Raw genomic sequence first — 12,940 nt, forward strand, 5'->3', positions numbered from 1 at the left:
GGTAGTGTGGTAAAATGTTAACCTGTAGAAATTCACACCCTCGTCCTTGCATTGCCTGACTATGTCAGTGTCATACACACACACACACACACACTCTATAAATGACCGGTATGTGTGAAACTGCCTCAGTGTACATACTTTGACATGCTCTGTTAGGATGTGTGTCATTTTTAACCACACGCTGGGTTGAGTTAGAGGGGCATTCCTGACTAATTGTAAGTGCCCTACAGCCCACCCTTCTCACTGAGTGAGTGTGTTTATACTTCACGGTGCAGAATACTTGGGAAAATTGCTGTCAAAACATGCATATGGGAAGTCGACCTTTGTCTTACAGGGTCAGAGCGAGGGTTGTATATTATATTTCAAAGATTAGCTGTTACATTGCAGCAGCCAAAGAACAAAGTGGGGGTCATGGCGGGACATACTGTACTGATTCCCTTCAGGCTGTTCTCATGGCAAAAGCTAGAATGATATGTTTTTGGCTTTTTTTAGCATTATTTTGCATGTCTATTAGCATAAAATATTGCTTGAATTCCTACACAGCTTATGGATATTTTACATTCGCACATTTAGTCTTTGGGAAAATTTCTTAAAAGCAGAAGATGATATTCATAATCCAAAAAGGGAAGTCTAAATGACCAACGTTTACAAGGGGCATAAAATAAAAACAAGTTTAAATGATTATTAAAACGTGACTGATACTGAAGTATAACTGAACCATTATTCATTCAGATGTAATTAAATACAAACTGTTGCTTTTTTCTGAAATAAGTGGCCACAGAAAGACCACATTGTAGTTAGTCTCAACTGTTATTGATGTCTATTTCCTTTTGTTTTCTTTTGTACTTTTACTAAAGCTAAGTTCAAACAATGTGTGAATCTACATCTCAAATCTAAAGTTTTAAGGGAAACATATCTGGAATCAGGCTGTCAGGTTTTGACATCTGTCAAGATGTTTTGTAAATTATTTACTCCTCAAGATAAAGTTTTTTTTAATGCTCTCCACATCTTAAAGCAATTCTCAGATATTCTCCGACCACAAAGGTTTTTATATTTCTGTCTGCAATGTTCTCCTGTTGGTATTCCCTCATGTTTTGTACCTAAGAAATCTTCAGCTAAGTCACACATATTGTATAGACTGATGTGGACTGACCAGATGCTCAGTGGAGACAGCTTTTGTTAACTCTGTGAAAAGTAAAGAAGTTTGTGGCATTTCCAATTTTCTGTGGACGATATTTCCCTGCAGGCAGGGAGTTTCCAGGTTTGCGGTGATATATGAGTGGACTGCTCTCCCATGTGTGAGAGACCTATGAGTGCATCCCAGCTTGGCTCGGGGCGGTTTGTCAGGCTCAGCTGGTGTTATCGATGGGACATCTTTTTCCACCTGAGTTTGTACAGTTTGTGTTCCTCTGAGAAGAGGAGTAGAAATCTTCTGATAGCTGCAGCGAGCAGCTGTTTCCAGCATTATCCACCGTGTATGTGTTTAGGTAGCTTCTTTGGATGTTATTTTCCTGTCTCCATGATCTAACGTTATGTCTCCAGGTAATGTTTTCTTACTGCATTCCCAATACTGACGCATTTCTGAAGACACTTTAAGACATGAAAACATATGTTCTGGTATGTAGTAGGTGTATATGCAAAGCTTCCAAAGGAACTATTATGCATTGGAATAATGTCAGCATGAAAAGGAAGAATGAACTGGCACACATCCATAGGAAATGTTTACAGCGCAGCGCTTTAATAACTGCAAGGGAAGACAAACAGAGTCCCTTGAGAGTTTACTTCTTTGTTGTGGCTCTTTTTTGAGAAAACCTTTTCAGAGAATGCATGTATGTCAGGACTTGACTGAGTGTGATTGATCATCCTCACTAAAGCTCCATCAGTACTAATGCATTATCAGAGCACACGGTAAACCGTTTCTTCCATACCTGAGCATTCTGCCACGAGTCGATGCAGTTCCATTACTACACGTCACTAACATGGCTTATCACTTTTGTTGGTTTTTTTCTGTTCTTTTTGCTTGAAGTGAATGTGATTCTTTTGGCATTGATGCACTTTCAGAGTTGATTTGTATTTGTGGAAAAAAAAAAAAAAAAAAAAAAAAAAAAAAGAAAATAGGTGTGGTTTAAAAAATAGATGCTAAAATCTATCTGGAACAATGGTCCCATGCATGTGAAAAGGCCCCTGCTTTATTCATCTTACAAGTCCTGTCTTGTCATTTTTCTCTTGTGTTTACAACTATATTTCTGAAATAATTCACAGACAATGGAGTTGCCTGCTCCTATCAAACCCTGCCCAATACAAACCTATGGAACACGCCATTCTTGGTTATAAATATGAAAGGACTGCATGGCAGTGCAGCCTGACCCTGTGAGAGATGTATGTTGCATGAAAAGTGCCATATTCTAGCAAAAACAAAAATAAGTTTTAGAATTACTTCTTTAAAGATTAAATAATCTCCCATATATCCTAAAATCATAAATGGGTGTTACACACACTGTGCATAACATTTGGAGTATGTGTGATGTAAATAAGTTCAAATTGAAGCTGACCGGATCTCTACAAAGGTTCTGTGTACCGTGTACATCCTTTTGGTCCCACATAGACTGCTGTGGGTATAGATTATCATCCATGTCATTGGCAATTCCCAGTGGTTGAACAGAGCACAACTGGATTCACTGTATTTTCTTGATTTCTGAATATGTTTCAACTTTCATCGTAGACTTCCCTGATTTGAACAAATTAGTTGAATTTTAGCATTATAACCAAAAAACTGTACAGCTGTCACCCAAATGAAATAAGAGAAGGGACCATATCCTGTTGTAATGTGATATATGATGTGTCATGTTGTAACTTTAATAATTTAATTGTTGAAATGTGAATGTGAAACTAAACTACATTTATTCTTGTTGAGTAGAAACATTTCAGCTGTTTTTTGTCAAGAATTAATTGTTCTACTCCGATTTATTCTTGTACACACAGTAGGCATGCGGGACAGTTATGAGGGCCATGATGCCTCTTGGTTTGTGCGTGTGTGTGTGTGAATGTGTTTGTTGCTCTTTGTTAACATGCCGCTGTGTCCTGGCTTTCTTCTGAAAACTTAATAAAATGACAAATATGAACTGGAGGAAGAATAAAGCTGCTGACACAAAGGCATAAATCTTTCTGGTATAAAGGTGCAACGTCAACACAACATTATCATCCAAGTTGTAAAAGTAGGCCCTTCATGTCATACTCCAGCAAAGTATGAAGCACGGCTTCTTCACATCTAGCTTGTGAAGACATTTCTTTGATCCACTGGATGCAGTTTGCTCATTTAAAAATGAAAATTAATATAGCTTATGGTGCATTAACTATGACAATACAACATGATACATTTCATGTATTTACAATGATTTATCATCTCATGATGTAATAACTTCTTTTAGGGGTGACAGCTCATGTTAGAATATATAACACTGCTGAGACATTCACACTTGAAAGTTTGCGAGGTTACCAGACACACATTTAACCGCTCAACGCTGTCAACACTGTTTTTGTGGAGTCCCCAAAACATAAGACATCCACCACCAGACATGTATATATATATTTTTTTTTGTTTTGTTTTGTTTGACAATGACTTGTATAAAATTCTATGTTATTCTTTCATTATTACATAATATCATATATGTATATATGTATGTATATATATATATATATATATATATATATATATATATATATATATATATATATATATATATATATATATATATATATGATATGATATGATATGTAATAATGAAAGAATAACGTAGAATTTTATACGTCATTGTCAAACAAAACAAACAAAATAAATAAATAAATATATATATATATATATATATATATATATATATATATATATATATATATATATATATATATATATATATATATATATATATATATACTGTATCTCTTACTAACATGGAGGTCATAGGACGATGAGTTCTGCCACCTGAGTTACAGCCACCCAACTCTTTTCCCAACACTTTTTCTCTATATCCATGTTAAACTGCTGGTGGGGTTTTTTTTGTGTTTCCTGTTTTTATGTATTATTGAAAATACTGTTCTGTTGCTGCAGCTAATGTATACTAAACTAAACTAAATTAAACTAAACTAAACTAAACTAAACTAAACTAAACTAAACTGTCAATATGCATGAACAAAATGTGACTTCCATACAGACACCAGCTGATGGTTTGAGAGGAGGACATATTGACAACCAAATCCGAACAAACTCACAGATGCATTTTTCTCGCAGTTCATGTCTGATTTTATTCATCAGGCTCATTTAAACAAAACAAAGCAAACAGAAAAGTTCCTTATAGGTTTTAGTTGATACTTTTTGGAAGATTTGATCCCATTTTGTTTAGAATCAGAAAAATATTTGAGCAAATGAGATCGTGATAACTTTTACTTGCAGTCACGATCATTTTCACAGCTCCTTTTGTTTGTTTTTTTTGTTTTGTTTGACAATGACTTGTAATCAGGGGGTTTTGTGAATTAAGTTTTTCATTAGTCCCATTAATGTCGCCTTGTGCAAAACTGGGGGAAAGTTATGAAAAACAACCAGATTTTACATTTTAAAACTACAGATATTGTAGAAAGCACTCTTCCTATTTCTTCTTTGCTTAATTACCATCGATTCTCCCTGGCACTGCAGTGCACTTTGTAGCAACATTTACAAAACAGCTTCTGCCTACCAAAATGCACGCGCTCATTTAAATTCAGAGCAATTTCAAACATAAATGCATAATGCATCCCCCCACCACTATATTTTTCATCTGTCAGACACACAAACATACTCACAATCTGTTTCTGTGGTTTTGTGTGTCAAGGTTGTGTTGTGCATAAGGTATAGGCAGACTCAGAGCTCCATGCTAACGATGATGGAGGAAACAGCTCAAAGGTTATAGAGGGATGTTGTTTATATATCGGTGCATGCGTGGGTTGGCGCCTGATGGCCACAACATTCATTAGCCCATCAGTTTGCATATTAACATTATCCACCCACGAACACACACACACACAAACACATGTATTTACAAAACAATATTTAAATCGCTTATCCGCTTACTCACCATCTCTCAGACACATCTCACAGCTGTGCTCTCACTGCTTCAGACATAAAAATGCACGCATACACACTGCTGCCTTTCAGTGTGCTCTTGTAGCTATTAGGCGAGTATCATTAAAGCTCTTCAGTCTAATTATCTCCCCTGATGAGCTGCAGGTCTCAATGGGACAACAGGGAGAGATCCAGTATGATTGACTTGGCCTGTGCTATCCTCAATGAGCCATTAGCTTAGCGGTAAGAAAACACACATACAGACACACATTCAGCAGCTTTGCTAATGCACTGCAAGTCAGCTTACCTTATTCGCTTGCATCCCTGTGAAGAGACGTGTCAGGTTTTAGGAAGAAAAAGCATTTAATGGGGGGATGTGAGTGTGTAAGTGAGTGTGTTTTGTGCACTTTGTCTCGGTTTGTGAATGTGCCTTTGAGTGCATGTTTGCCACTTTTCTCCTCTCGTGAGCCAGGTGCCACGGGGGAATGCCGGGAATGAACGCTAGCAATGAGTGATGATGACAGTTTGCTAGAGAAATGAAGCGATGGAAAGAGATGGAGGAAAGGAGGCAGAAGCCCTCCGTTTATTCTGCAGATATTGTACCCAACACTGATAAGCTCTGGCACATCCCATGAAAAAGATTCCCCCCATTAGATCATCATTCACTTTAATTTGCTCATTAATCAGTTTATACCATGCTCCTTGGCCGATGGAGAATGAATTTGTTTTTAAATCTAGGTCAGGCATGCATGTTGGAGTTATGGAAGCCAAAAAGAAAGAGGGGAGGAAGTAGGAGAACCTTTAGAAACTCGGCTATGATTTATAACCTGCCGGTTGCAGGGAGTGTAAGAGAAAGGGAAGGGGAGATATCAGCTATTAATAAAGACAAGTATGTTAAGATTAACCTGAGAGAGATGCTCCTAGAATGTCACTCAGAGGAGTAAGTGGATGTGCACGGCTCTAAATGCTTTTGTCCATTCAATTCCAAGTTAAAGTTTATGTAGGACTTTTGACTTTTGTTTTCACTTGTCATATGTCTTGATCTGTCACTTTTGTTTCCCTGCTTCCACTTATGATGTCCTCTGCTGTTTCTTTGCTTAATCAGCCATGAAGTGAGCTCAAAGCATCCAATGCATTAATATACAGGTACTGGCATGTGATGTGATACCATAAACCAACATGTAGCTGTCACATGATGCTCCATGCTGGACAAATGTCCAGTTTCTCATCCTCCAGATGCTGCTGCATGAGGACAGCTTCAGTAATATATATGATGAATCTCAGTGCATCATCGAAAGAGTTTTAAGTGTTAAAAATTAATGTAAATATTGTTTTTTTTTTAAATATTCATGTTTATTTAGCAAATCTTACAGAATATTATCATGAAAGGAGCAAGTTTTAAATAAATAACTCACCTGGCCTTGTTTGTAGGTAAGTTAGTGAATTACAGAAATATGAGCTACTTAATGAGTTAAATGAGTGAATGAATCTTTCATATTGTCTCTGTATCCTTATAGGCTTAATGTTCCCTTCATGAAATCAACATTTTTACTTTCAAAATGTTTATTTGTGTTTTAATTTGAGACCTAATTCCAGCGTTAACTGTAAAAATCAGCATCCCACTGCTGGGTTGTTGACTTAGACAGCTAAACATTGCATCTCCAACTTGTTTCTAATGTGTAAACATTAACAACACTGCAATGCCTTAATAGGCCACCCTGTTCTTCAGTCTACTGGATGGAAAAAAGAAAAGACAAAGAAACTGTTGACAGTCCTGAAATCTGACATCACAGGATGCCTCCAGGATACAAAGTTTCAGAACAGAGGGGAGACAAAATGTGGACAACTTTCGTATGTTATGCTGAGTTTTGTAACATTTCCCCATCTTCCTCATCTTCCAGCTCAACAAGTTAATTAACAGAGTTTCATCTTTAACTTTAGTAAACAGTAATGACTAACTTTACGTGCATGGAAACAATGTGACATTTCCAGACTTTACAGAGAAAAACCAAGCTAACTGTAGATGTACGTAAATGAGATCAGTTTCAAATGTACCTGAATATTTATCCAGATTTAGATGAATGCAGAGGTGCTGTCGATCTCTGCAGATGACAGATAAAATGTGCGAGCTATGACCTTTAAGGGAAGGAGTTGAACAACAAACATAAACAGGACCGCTTATTTCATGTGTCACATAAAATATTAGTCATTTGGGATTCCATTCACAAAAACACACACAAAAAAGTCATATGGAAGAAGGTCCCATGAGATTTCAAACTCTTTAAATTTGATATCCTTTTAAGAAAGAAATTTGAGGATTTATTGTTGCTGCTGTCAAATTTTGCTATTACTCATCCAGTGACTTAACTATATTAGCTCACAATAACCGCTCTCAGTCAAATCCATCAGGATTATGAACTATGGTTATCCAGAGAGAAGGATAAAAAGCAAACACAGAAGCTTCAAAACCCCACCGCAATTAATATCACACTGCTTTCTAAAGTGACATCCCAACTACCAAAGTCAGCCGCTCAGTTTGCCTTCTGTCTCCCACTGAGGTGAGAAAAAAGGAGGAGAGGGGGGTACAAAGTGGGAGAGAAATGCTGAGAACAGATGGCAGAGTGGCCCCTCTGTTTGGGTGATTATGGACACAGCTGTCAGTCATTTTGCAAGTAAGTGTGTGTATGTGTATATTTTTTTGTCTTTGGACCTCTATTTATGTGTGTGTATGTGTGTGTGTGTGTGTATGTGTGTGTGTGTGTGTGCCTTTGACTTCTCTCATGTGTTCTCCAGTTCCTTTGTGTCTTGGTAATGTTAAATCACACATATGTGTTTATTGCCGTGAATTTTTTTTGCAAATGTTTCGTCGTATTTGCAGAGTTCAGACAGAGCCTAAAGAATGTAAAATTTGGGTCACCTGCCCGCGCGCACTGTTTTCTGCCTGTATTGTTGCGCTTTACCGCCCCCTGGCGGTGATTGGTGTTATTATTGCTTCTTCTTCAAGCCGTGAAATATCCAAACAAATTTATCAAGATTCCTTGGTTTAATGTTTGTGGATTTACTGTTTTATATATAAGTCAGTGCACTGGTTTTCTTTAAAAAACAAATAAAAAAAATAAAAAAAAAGATTTTGTGCAAAGTAACAAGAAGCTACGCCCAGATTGAAAACACACTGTGGCACAAATTCAGCCCACACCCAACACATTTATCAGTGTGAAATGGTCTTTTTTTTTTTACTTTTTTCACTCAGGCAGAGCCATTTAAATGTAACAAATAAACATTGAAATTTTGGCGAGTAATCCGAAGCATTTTGATCCTACTGGTGATTTGAGAACTCCATATAATATTGTTTGTTGTTAATATGCATGCAAACAGTTGCTTCTTTCCCTAACCACTAAATAATATACTAATACATCATGCATCTGGCAAGATAACGGTCACATGCTGAATGTAAGTCAACTGACTCTTCGTTTTGCTCTGAAGGGACTATCTGGAAGTCAATTGTTATTTTACGATCATTAACTTATCGCTGATTCTCTGTGCTGTTTTAAGTTGTCAGTGTCAGATTAATTTTTAGTAACAGCAGATTTTTTTTGTTTTTAATCTCTATGGTAACATCTGCTATGGTGCAATTTTATAACATCACTAATGAGAAAATGTATCAAATGTGACCTTTGTGGGCTGTATGAAGAAACAGAAACAGGTTCAAATCTTTCTCTAAGAGGATCCTTACTCTAAAGTCAGGTGATAATTACTTGTATGTTTCTCACTATCGATCACTTAGCCTTCCCCAATAAAAATACTCACTTGTTCCATTATAATATGATAAATATATTCATTTTAAGTAGAGCTGCCTTAAGTAAACATTACGATATAATTAGTTTGAGTTGAAATTTGAGCATAATTTCCACTTTGGTTCAGGAAACATTGCTTGTCCTCTAACCCAGGAGCTCACAAAGGAGCTCCACATTTATTGCTCAATTTATTTTACTAAACACAAAAGCAAGAAACAAAAGCTTAAGTTTTAAGCAGTTGTTATCAAGAAACTGCTAAAGAGAATAAAGAAAAGGTCTGAGACAACTCATGCTCATAAGATGAACTGTGGAAACATATTTCCTATGTTTACATTTAACGAGAATACACATTAGATTATTTAATTTAATCCCATTGTGTTCAAGAATGTACATGCAAATGTATTTTGTATCTTACTCAGCTAGCAAAAAGTTAACTTCTAAGCATTATTTCCAGTCAAATCCTCTGCTGCAGAATGATGAGAACATCTATAACAGTGTCCTTATTTTACTTGTGGCTTTCTGCTGCTTGATGTTGTCGTCGCTCGAGTTGTTGTTGGTGTGAAGTTGCTCATCACTGCGTTGATCCACCTGTTGTACTGGCAGAGCTTGGTGTAAACTGTTGGGTGAGCTGGGTTCTCGCAACCATGTTGGAACCATGCTACTCCTTGCAACTGGCCATCACACACCATCACACTGCTTCTGTCATCCTGGATGCAGGGGACAGAATACAGATCAATGAAAATGTTATGATTACAGAAAGTATGTATAAAAACAAATACAAATGAATATTTTTTTATGTTCTTTGGGTTTGTGTCCACACTCACCAAGCAGTTATCTGTGTTTGCTTGACCAGCGCAGACCATGCCCATGCTCCAACCCACCATTGGAGGAAAAGTGTTCATGCAAGTCTGATCATCAACAACTGGAACAGTTATACACTTCAGGCGTGGAGATGGCTCATCTGTTTTGAAGAGGAAAGGGGACTTTTGTTACTCAGCATCATCTCAAATCACAGACATGTTCTACCTCTGTTTCTGAAACGATAAAACCTTTGTGATAATACCATGAATCACTCATCAGGCTTCTTTTTATTTAATTTCCCATTTTAGTTATTTAAATAAATCTTCCCTCTTACTCAGGAGGTCGATGGATTATTTCCTATATTCATGCACTGCCACTTCTTGCACTGGAGCATGAGGTCTAAACCATGAGTAAATACTATTTTCAAGGTTTGCCTCTTTTAATTTGTCTTGGTCACTGACAGGGAATTTTGGCAGGCAATTAGAAACTGATTAAAGAAAGTCGTGATTAGAATAGAACAGTAATGCTCTGTTAGAGCTGCAGTGGCCTGAGTATTAATGAGCTTCATTGGAATTATATTTCCACCTGCCGCTGAGTCCAGCGCTTCCCTGACTCAAGAGGAAAATATTCAAGCATGTCTTCTGTTGTGCCTCCCGTACACAGACGGGGTCGCTCCTAGTTCCTTGGAGGAACTCCAGAGAGTATTTAGATGGATTTCAGATGCATTTGCAGCCAGCTTTTTTTGCCATGGAAGGCAAGATACATTTACAAAGACATCTTTAGAGGAGAATCTCAGGTTGTTTCATAGTCCCAGTATGGCATGGTGGTTAGCACGGTGGCCTCACAGCAAGAAGGTCACTGGTTCGAGCACCACCTGCGTAAAGGTTTGCATGTTCTCTACAGGTACTCTAGCTTCCTCTCACCCACAAAACATGCATGTTAGGTTAATTCCTCTGGTTAATCAATCACTAATTACATGTAAGTTGCTTTGGATAAAAGCGTCTGCCATATGACTATAGAATACATTTACAGTATTTTAACAAGACAAGCTGATTCCTCCTTGTTTTATGGAGGATTTTAAGGCAAAAGGATAGCTAAGCTAACTGATTGCCTTCTTCCACTTGATGCTAAGGAGACAAATATTAAGCTATCACTCTTTTAATATAAATCTTATTAAGAAAATGGAATAAGTGTTCTTCCTGCTGTGTTTTTCTGCTTAAAACACTGGTATAGTCATCTTGTAATTTCATGGCTGGTTCTGGTAATGATTGTTTATGAGGATTTAATGATTGTTTGTTGCAACTATTTTTAAGGGACAATTTATATAATCACTCGAGTCTTTCAAAGGGTCAGGATGGTTTTTGTGTTTCTCTGTCGCCATCTTCAAAGTAGGCATTACAAATGAGTGTAGGATTAGGCTGTGAACCACAGAAACCATATCAATCATAAGCTCTTTACTCACAATCAAATCACAGATCCTTTAAACTCACAAACCTTAAGTTTACCCCACTTTGTTGTCTTCTCCATAGAAAACAACACTGAATCAACCTGTATTTTCTTAAATTAACAAAGAGCCATTTACTGAAGTAGTACATAGAGTGAAAACTAGTGTATCAACACAGTTAAACTTTTTGCATGGCACGTGGCGCCACCATGCTGTGATACTGGAGTATCCTGTCATTTTTCTAATTATTTGACTTAATAATCAATCATGTCAGGTGCTCACTCAGTCCTGTGACTTAAAATAGTTACAAAACCAGAACTAATAGACACTATATTTTGTTTGCAATGTGGTCAAAAGGGGTTTTGAAGAAGACAACTGGTCTACATTAGAAACATTGGGTTGAGCTGCAGCTCTTTAAATATTCTAGTTTGATGACAAAAGAATGAGGTGTGAAATCCACAATGCTGTCTTTAAATCCACTTACATTGATTAGCAATGGTGGAGCCCCAGCCGCTGACAGAGCAGGTCTCTCCAGACTGTGGGCAGTAGGTGGGCAGGGGAATGGGCTGCACATACTGGTTGAAGTGGGCAGGTTGTGCCAGACGTACCATGGTGAGGCTGTGAAAAGGTGAGCGGTAGGGGCTGTGACGGATCACATCCGAAACATAAATGTGCTGCTCTGTGCCTTCCTCCACAGTTCTGTCATGTTCCCCAAGGGATGCAACGGTGCTGAAGGATCTGCAAGGGACAGAGGAGAGAGTGAGATTAATCCAGCCTCTGGCAGAAACAGACCCACGACCAAGGAACAATATGCCTTGATCAGACAAGAACGGCATGTTGATGAATAAAATTTAATTAAGCAGAAACCCAATTAAGGATTTCTATATACACATACATATATACAAGTTAACAACACAGAGTTAAACAGTGACAAACCTGAATAAAATGACGGGCTAAGCCTTTTATTTCAATAATATTTAGAATATTGTGTTATGAAATGAAAAATGAAATGAAATTAAAAGTACTTTATTAATCCCCAAAGGGAAATTCAATAATGTCAATTATGCTAGTACAATAACAATCTGTGTAGTAGAAGAATAGCTGAGAAGAATGTCTAAGCTTTACTTTTTTGTTGTTTGTTTTTTTTAAGGGGGACAAATTACAACACTCAGGATTTTTATTCCTTCATGAAAATTGATTGAAACTCTGTAGCAGCTGCATGCAGACCAGCATTTTAAAAGAATTCAATTAAAGCATTAAAAAGAATTACAATAAAAATGACTTCAAGTGCCCTGTTTTCATTTGGATCTAACCTTCACTCACACCTACTTGACTGAACAGTCAAAAGAGGTCACGATCCACCACTCATTGATGAGAGCTCCACTGCAGTGCACTCCTTTACCGTGCAGCCTGACATGCCAGGGTCTGGAGTGAGGTTGGCATTCCTTGTCAACCTGCAGAGGAGATGCTCCTGAAACCCACAAGATCAAAGAGAAACCGTAGATGAGTACAGTAATATTTAGCTTTTCTATTCTAGACACAGTTTAGGTACCTACCAGTGAGCCCTAAAGTAACCACCAGAAGGAGAAGCTTCATCTTGTTCTTCCTACAAAACTCTGCGTACGTACTGTAAGCACTCCGATCTGGCTGCCTTTTTTATACCTGCGAACCTTTTGAAGGACAATGGGAGGAACAGAAAACTTAGTATCAAACATAATTTCCCACTCAGCCTAATCCTTCGCAATATCCTTATCAGTTTAATTTTCAGCACCTCCAGTTTACAGTTTGTTTTATCAGTGACACACCTCC

The 12,940-nt window shown here is 37.4% G+C and overlaps 1 protein-coding gene across 1 annotated transcript; it reads right to left on the bottom strand.

The window, feature by feature from the left end:
• Positions 1–7,165: 7,165 nt before the first annotated feature.
• On the bottom strand, positions 7,166–12,727 carry LOC306756311 (trypsinogen-like protein 3; the record flags this gene model as incomplete). The annotated part of the gene is made up of 6 exons (XM_079241038.1): positions 7,166–7,228; positions 9,396–9,593; positions 9,711–9,847; positions 11,616–11,869; positions 12,461–12,602; positions 12,688–12,727. 6 exons carry the CDS (start codon positions 12,725–12,727, stop codon positions 7,166–7,168), a joined length of 834 nt encoding a protein of 277 aa, XP_079097164.1.
• Positions 12,728–12,940: the final 213 nt, after the last annotated feature.

Source organism: Telmatherina bonti (genome assembly GCF_933228915.1).
Source record: "Telmatherina bonti genome assembly, chromosome: 5".
Taxonomy (NCBI): Eukaryota; Metazoa; Chordata; class Actinopteri; order Atheriniformes; family Telmatherinidae; genus Telmatherina; species Telmatherina bonti.